Here is a 9,027-nt window from a genome sequence, read left to right on the forward strand (position 1 = left end):
CAATCCGTTGAGCATTACAAACTACTAAAGCATCGCGAGGTTAAAAAAAAAAGGGAAAATAAAGACGAGAAATGAGAAGAGAAAATTCTCATTACGCACGTGTGGTAGAAATTTGCGAGGTAATTGGAAGGGATATTTTCAATTCACACTAGACCGGGCCTGGACCAGGTCTAAGAACCTCATCGGCCAAGATGTAATTGGCCCACCAAGCGATAAAGGCAAAGGAGGGCCTAGAGACCAAGAGGGAAAAAGGATTGGCATGGGAGATGGGAGGACACTTGCTCTAACACAACCTTGTCTAGGTGACCTGCAAGGATGCCACGTTGCATTAAATGTATAGATACGGAACGTAGACAGGAGAACCCGATGGGAGGCACTGTTCTTGGCAGAATGCCCAAGTAGTGGCCGCACTCACCTACTTGCCGCAGGGGACGTGACCTGAGAGAACCACGCTGCATTGAACGTGATGGCATGGTACCTCGTACAGGAGACGAGCGTCCCTAACACATGAAATGGGTCCCACTTTGGTAGGAAGTATAAAAGCTCAATCCTAGGTCAGAAACCGATTCTCACATACTATTACATATCAAAATTCTCTCTAATGATAAGAAAACTGATTTAGGCATTAGAGTGTCTCAACACCTCCCGAGCCCCTACATTTCTTGTGTTGCAGGAGTATCGAGCCCTATAACCGATATGCAAAACACATCATTAACAACATCATTGTCCAGCTTGGTGTTGTAATCTTAGGATTCCTTTGGTAGGAGTTCGTTCTTAATTTATTAAGTAGATCTTACATTCGCACGTTGTTGGTAGCTAGAGTTGTTTCCATCTTTTCTCATCGGGTCTTTTCTTCTATTCTCTATTATGAAATGCTAAGATTTGAACTTTGCTCACGTTAAAAGCAACCTAGTCATTTGGTCAATCCAAGACCCAAGCTAAAAGATAGACTTAAGCTAAAAGATAGACTTAGATTGAGAAAAGAGTCGATCTAGAAAAATGTTTTTTCTTCATTCTTAAGTTTTTATTTCCAATCACACATATTATGTGGTTGACATGTAACTATCTAAGGTTAGTAGTTTAGGGTACAAAGTATAAGTCAGTTATGAGTTTGAGGGTGAAAAATATATTTTCGCAAAGAGAAGTGCTATAATTATAAAAAGATTTTACAAAAATAAATTTAAAATTGATGTAGTTTCATATGATATGTTAGATCTATTTTACAATAAAAGTAATTTTATATAAATATGACGTAATACATCAAGTCACATCAGTTTATGAGTTTATTTTTATAAAATTCTTTTGCAAGTAAATTATTTATTTTTCTCAAAAACTTTATGCATCAAAGTTTTTTTCAAAACTTAAAACCTATTAGTTTAGCTTAAGGGTGCAAATCGGTCGGTTCGGTTTGGAAATGAACCAAACATTTTCGATCCATCATTTTCTCAGACCGGACCGAACCAAACACCCATAGAGACCGGACTGGTAGCTATCAGTCCGGTCCGATAGGTCAGGCCTAATTATTTTTTTTATTTTTAAATCAATTAATAAAAAAATTTATTTAAAATACTAAATTAAAATTAAATGACTTATCAATGTGGATTATGTAACTAACTCAATAAAAAAAATATTTTAAATAGTCAGTGATAATAAATTAGATGAAAATTACATTATTAATTTATATAATTACTATATAATTAGCTAATTAATATTATATATTAGTTAACTGATATAATATTAACAAGTGTTAATAACATATTTAAAATTTTATATTGTTAATGGTGATAAGTTAGATGAAAATTATATAATAAATTGTACAATTACTATATAAATAATATATAAAATATATTTTTATTTTTATTTTTCATTCGGTCCGGTCTAGGATGGAAAAACTCTGAACCGGAACCGAACAGAAACTTTTTAATCTTCTAAAATATGGACCAAGACCGATCTCCAAACTTTGGTCCAAGTTTGCAAAAGCACGAACATTTTCTAACCCAAAAAATCTAAAAAAACCGGCTCCCGTCATCAGTGCACTCTCCCTTAGGTACAGTCAGTCTCTCTCGGTCACTCTTTTGTTTTCTCTATTACCACAACTTTGGAAGGGAATCTCTGAGTTTGTTATGCAAGAATAAATTAAACTCATTATAATTCATTATTCTTCACTGTTTCAATTGATATGCATCAGTTCTCATCTTTACCATTCATCTTTAGGTTAAGTGCATCATCTGATCTCTTTTCTCTGTCTTTTTTTTTTTTTTTTTTTTTTTTTGTACATCGTCTCGTTTGCTTCTTGAAGTATTTTCCATGTATTTCTAAATATGCTAAGTTTCAGAAGGTGTCATCTCTTCTTTACAAGAAACAGGATAAAAAAAAAAAAAACATACAAAAATATCACCAATACAAGAAGTAATTTTCTCCTGTCAAACTTATTTAACGTACGTTAGTAATGAAAAACTTAAAACACTAATATTTTTTCAATATTTCAAAAAATGTTGGATGTGTGTAGAAATAAGCTTGAAAATTCCATAAAAAAAAAAAGCTTGAAAATAAAATCTTTTCTAGATGCAAGACTTGTCAAAATGTAAAAAATACATACAAGAAAAAGATTTCAGTATATAATGTGAAGGCACATGTATTCCTTCCAAGTGGGAATTTGATGAGGATCCATTGGGAGATTGGACAAGGGAAATATCGTCAACAAAACCCAAACAAAGGCTATCCCCCCACCAACCCACCAAATAGATCTAAAGGTAATGTTGGTCATAAGAGCATTAGAAACCAAACACAACGTGAAAGATTTGGACATATCTGTATTGATCCAAGTCTGATCGATTTATTCAAATTCAAAAGTTGCTTTGTAATATTTAAATTTTAAAATTTCTTTTCAAAATCAAATTATATCATCATATAAACACATTACTAAGGACTTGTTTGGGAAGCGAGACGATCTCACATCATATCAAAACTTTTCATACTTTCATTTCCAAATATTACTAGAATACAAATACTTTTCAATTTTAAATATTCAATTTTTTCATCTATCATTATAATTTTTTTAAACTTGCAAACAAAACACACAAAATAATACTACTTTTCAAATTTTAAAATAAAAATAATATTATAACTTTATAATATTTGTATTCAACTTTTTCTTTCTCATTTCTTAAAATCCAATAAAATATCTTAATTCAAATTATTTCATTACTATTCAATAAATTTTTATCTCATCTCACTTTTTAAACATGCCCTAAGTGTGTTATATATACCGATTTATAAATAAAATTTTAGAATTTATGACATAAGTATTTAATTTATTTTTGAATTGGGAACAAGACAAAGAAGAAGAAAAAAAAAAAAAAAAACCATATGATCAGTTTGTAGGATGGCCACGTGATATTGGTCCTACATGATTCTTAAATGCATAAATTCATTTAATGCTTCCTCACCTCGCTATCTTGATCACTTTCCATGACGTACCCGAATTTCTCTTTATCCCTTTATTATTATTATTGTTTAATCCATGTTTTACCACTCCTTGTGGTCCATACTGTACCATATAATATTTCTTTTCAATAGAATTTACGTGGAAATGCTTTAATTTAATCAATTAATTTTATTTCTAACACTTCCATCGACTATATATAAGTCAATACCTTTCAGCAAATTAAAGGACTGAAAATGAAAAATAATTAATTAAAACAAGGAGCAAAGAATCCGGAGCCACTTAATATTGAAAAATAATTGAATATGACAATTTGATTGAAAGATAAAATAAAATTAGAGTATAATTACACAGTTCAGATGAGATGAGATGCTTTGCTGAAAGTTAAATAAAATATTATCATAATATAATTTTTATTTTTTAATATTATTTTTAATTTTAAGATTTGAAAAAGTTAAATTATTTATTATATTTTGTATGAAAATTTAAAAAAATTATAATAATTATGAATTAAGATAAGATAAGATGAGATAGTTTAATTTTGTATAATCAAACTAACCATGGAAAACGTTTGCATGTAGTTACTCTCCCCACCTCGTTGTAGAAAGTTTTATCCCATTGATAAGCAGGGAGGATCGATGTACAATCATGGATGTACGATTTGGGGCCCTGCAATTGGCCGGTGGTGATCAGGGTATTAATGCTGCATTAGATTGCTTGTAATAGTTTGACATACACGTCCATGGATGATAGAGCTCTTTACGAGCTTTGGGACATGGCTTTGAATTTTGAGATCATGCCATCATTGTCCGGGTTGGTATTGTAATCTTAGGATTCCTTTCGGGGGAGTTCATTCCTAATTTATTAAAGGAAAATGCTACTTAGTTTTCTGGATTTGCTCTCTGAATTTGAACGCTAATGTATTTTTTTTTTCTAAAATGTTTACAAAAATTACCATAAGTGAAATTGTATGTTTTTTTTAATGTTAAAAAAATGTTAAAATATTTTTAAAAAGTTGATTGCAATAGCAGGCATGCCTAATGATAAAGCTAAGCGGTATAGTAGTATCACCCTTTATTAAATAGATCTTACATTCGCATTTTTGGTAGAGTTGTTTCGATTTTTTTGATCGGGTATTTTTTTCTGTACTCTATTCTAAAATGCTAAGATTGAACTTTGCTCAAATATTATGATTCGAGCTTTGAACTTTGCTCACTATAAAAGTAACCTAGTCATTTGGTCCATCCAAGACCCAAGCTAAAACTTAGACCTAGATAGAGAAAAGAGTCAATTTAGAGAAATGTTTTTCTTCATCCTTAAGTTTTTTTTATTCCCAATCACACATTTTATGTGGTTGACATGTGAAACTATCCAAGATTGATAGTTTAGGGTACAAAGTATAAATTGGTTATTAGTTTGAGGGTGAAAAAGTATATTTTCTCAAATAATAAAAAGATTTCATAAAAATAAATTTATAAATTGACGTGTCTTCATATATATATATATATGATATGTTAGTTTTATTTTACAATAAAAATAACTTTTACAATTTAATATATTATATCAAAACACGTCTATTTATGAATTTATTTTTATAAAATCATTTTATATATAAGAAAAATATTTATCTTTCTTGAAACATATATGTAACAAAGCTTTTATCAAAACTTAAAATTAAGTTTAGGTAGATCTTTTTATCTCAAACTTCCAAGTTTGCAAAAGCAAGAACATTTTTTAACTCAAAAAATCTATAAAACGCGACTTCCCTCGTCAGTACACTCTCCCTAGCTAGCTAATTAGGTCGAGTCAGTCTCACTCTTTTGTTTTCTCTGTTACCACGACTTTGGAAGGGAATCTCTGAGTTTTTATTTATGCAAGAATAAAACTCATTATAATCATTATCTTTCACTGTTTCAAGTGATATGTATCAGTCCTCATCTTTACCATTCATCTTTTGGCCGTTAAGGACGTGATCATCTCGTTTGCTTGATCTTGAAGTATTTTTCATGTATTTTTCAAGAGTAATGTTATTCATCATCACTCTCTCATTATCTCATGATGTGGTATTAGATGATTGGTTCATAAGTAAAATATTTAATATCATATCATGGGATGATGAGAGGAAGATGAGAAAGAAGATGATAAATAAATTTGTTGCTTTCTAAATATGCTCAAGTGTCAAAAGGTGTCTGTATCTCTTCTTTAAGAAAGGAACGAATGAAGGAAGGAAAGGAAACAAAAACAAAAAAAGAAAAGAAAACGAATATCATCAATGCAAGAATTTTTCTCCCTTCAAACTTAATATGTTAACGCACCATTTAACGTTAGACTCGTTATAGTTATGAAAAAGTTAAAACACTAATATTTGTTCATTATAGCGTGATCTATTTTAGGATGTTGCAGGGTGCGTTAAAAAATAAGCTTGAAAATAAATGATCTTTTCTACATGCATGCAAGACTTATCAAGATGTCTAGATTCGGCCAAAAAATGCATAGAATTAAGATAAGGATTTCAGTAATTAATGTGCAGGCACATAATATTCCTTCCAAGTCGAGTTTGATCAGGATCCATTGGGAGATTGGACAAGGCAAGTGTTCGGGATAAAGTTGACTCGGTCTGACCCATTCAAAACCTATTACTATTAAGAAATAAAGTCAAAAATAAATAAAACAAGTTGACTTAGACTTCTAAAAAAAAAATTTTTATAAAGCAAGTAGGATGCCATCACTTCAAAAAATTAAGGAAATAGACATATATAAAAAGTTATCTTTTCAAATCTATCTCTACAACTTTTCTAAGCATGAGTACGACTCCTCAAGGGTGATCCTCTCTTCATAAGCAAGCCATCTTGTTCAACCTCTTAGGGTACATTTGGTTCATCAATCTATTTTAACTTATCTTAATTCATCATTACAATTTTTTCAAATTCCAATACAAAATATAATAAATAATTTAACCTTTTTAAATTACAAAATAATAATAATATTAAAAAGTAATATTCTGACAATATTTTATCATCTCAACTCAACTCAGTTTAACATCTAAATACAATCTTAATCTTCTAAAATTTCTACATTATATTAAAAGTTATGCGTGGCTACAAGAGATTGCATAATTACCAACATAGTAAATTTTATTCTGAACCATCACCGTGGACCGAGAATATATATATAACTCTTTCCACAGTTCCTATTGTGCGAGATTATGCAAATGGTCGGTATCCACCAAACAACCCACCGAAAAAGGAAGCTGATATATGATAATGACGGATAAATGAGTCCACATAGAAAAGGAGATCAGGTAATATCGATATTCAACATATTTATACTGATCAAAGGCCGACTTATTGAAAGTCAAAAGGCCGGCGGTTTCGAGCAGCCTGCACTGATGCAGTCCGGCCGTCCTTTGTACCAACCAAAAGGTAAGATATTCGTCAAGTGTCGGTTATTCACTTGGTGTTTGGTTTCGTAACAGTAGCAGTCCGGCCGGCAGTCCCCATACCTAGTAATTAGAATTTCGGATCACCGACCACTTTCTTCCCAAGTACCAAAAAACACAACGTCCTTATATTGTAAAACTATCGACGGCTATGCTCTTCTTATAGCTCTAGTGTATCCAAATCCTTTCAGAACTCGATCGCTTATAATGAATCATAGCTAATATATAACATTCATCGTCATCACGACATTAAGATGGGAAGATTTCGATATGGATAATGCTAGCTAGGGCCACCGAGAAAACCCACGTACCGAGCAATTGTACGGACAGTGTAATTTTTTTTTCTTATTTTAAAGCATTTTTTTTTTTATGAATTTTAAAAAAAATACAAGAAAATAAACTAACACAATACTTGAAAATAAATTAACACAAATCCTAAAAAAAGAAGTCTAATCGAGCGGTACAAATATTGATAGTTACACTTTGTCTGTAGCTATCATTTTCCATATTATTACAGTCTTATTGCCATGATGTGATATTTAAAATTATTATTTTAAAAAATAAAAATTAACCTAATAATTTATAGACAGTACCATATTAATATAATATGATACTTGTGAAATGAAATTAAGTATATATAATATAATAAGATATGACTCAAAGTTAAAAGATTTTAATGCATCATCAAATATATAATACCATAAATTAAACAATGTGTATTGGTCCCTTTCTTTTTCTACATCTAAAGAACTTCTTTGGATCCCACGTACTATTTTCTGTATCAACTGTAACAATAACTGTAAAAGTGGCGGTTTATTTCCCTATCTAACTGAACAAAAGAAAGGACCAAAAGGTCAAGAAAATAGTAGCCCCGGTAAGAATGCAAGCTATGTCCATCGCCTTCTCTCTCCTCTTCTTTCTCTCACTCCTCTCTTTCTTCATCTCCAAATACTCTTCGAACCTCTCTTTCCCTTCCCCTTTTCTCGTATCCTTCTTTCTCTTCCCACTTTCCATGGCTGCCTTCAGAACTACCAAACTCTCCCTCCCGTTCACATGCTTCCCTTCCATGTCCTCCATCAGCATGCTCACGTCCCTCACATCCATCTCCTTTCCCGCCTTCCCCCCGCACGTCACTACAACCGCGCACTGCACGAACTCCGAAGTCAACGAACTATGATCCCCAGCCATAATCGTCGCGTAGCGGAGCTGTATCTCCCCGGTCAACCAATGCCGCTGGACCGAAACGGGTCTCCGGCTGGAAATATTCACCGCCCTATTTTGGTTTGGGTCAATCACGATCCAGCTTAAGGTCAAGTTCTCCTCCAGGTTCTCGAGCCACGCCTTTTCATCTCCGACTTGCCGTATCTGTGTCTGAACCGACTCTTTTATGTCAAGCAGGTCGACCCGGAAAGGCGAGCAGAGAAACCACCCTGTCTCGGACTCTGTCACAGTCTCATGAACTTTAGACAAAATAAGCTCGTCCTTGTAGTGGATGTCGACGGCGGAGAGCAGCACCGACGGGAGAGATGAACGGTTGGTATTCTTCGTCTGTGAGCGGTGATCGATGGCCGGAAATGAGTCCGAGTAAAACGAACGGTGCCCGGCTGGGAACGAGGAGATAGCGAGACTGACAAGAGGGTGTTCAGTCGACGGCCACTCTGTGGAGCAGATGTCACGCCAGAGCTTGTCTTCGTTGGATAGCTTGTGCAATTGGGACGATGCGCAGGCAGCGGAGGCGAGAGTCGGACCGTCGAGTAGGGTCAGGATGTGGGTCTGGATGATTTCTGGATGTAAGGAAGATATCTCCGGGCCACCGCCATGATCGACGATTGCAAAAGATGTGCCGGTCGAGGAAGAAGCCATAAGGCTCAAATTTTTCAAAAGGCTTTGTTTAGAGAGAGTGTCAAATTAGGGAGTGGTGTGAATGGGAGCTTTTATAAAAAGAGTGTGTCAAAGTCAAACTATGTAGCAGTCAACAACGGCTTCTAATATTATAAGTACTTTTATTTTTTTTTCCTGAAGTAATATTATAAGTACTTAATCAATCTAGCCTTTTATTTTTTAATTTTATTTACTTTTTATTTAATGAAACATCCATTGAACTTCTCTTTATTTATAATTGTAGTATTTCTAAACTCTGAAT

General features: G+C 33.0%; 1 protein-coding gene across 1 annotated transcript; it reads right to left on the minus strand.

Moving 5' to 3' along the window:
- Positions 1 to 7,588: 7,588 nt before the first annotated feature.
- On the minus strand, positions 7,589 to 8,775 carry LOC121238815 (F-box protein At2g27310-like). The gene is made up of 2 exons (XM_041135852.1): positions 7,658 to 8,775; positions 7,589 to 7,611 (listed from the first exon to the last, which is right to left on the minus strand). The coding sequence occupies exon 1, from the start codon at positions 8,745 to 8,747 to the stop codon at positions 7,710 to 7,712; it is 1,038 nt and encodes a 345-aa protein (XP_040991786.1). The 5' UTR covers positions 8,748 to 8,775; the 3' UTR covers positions 7,589 to 7,611; positions 7,658 to 7,709.
- Between the last annotated feature and the right edge of the window lie 252 nt (positions 8,776 to 9,027).

This window comes from Juglans microcarpa x Juglans regia, chromosome 7D (genome assembly GCF_004785595.1).
Source record: "Juglans microcarpa x Juglans regia isolate MS1-56 chromosome 7D, Jm3101_v1.0, whole genome shotgun sequence".
In the NCBI taxonomy this organism is placed as follows: domain Eukaryota; kingdom Viridiplantae; phylum Streptophyta; class Magnoliopsida; order Fagales; family Juglandaceae; genus Juglans; species Juglans microcarpa x Juglans regia.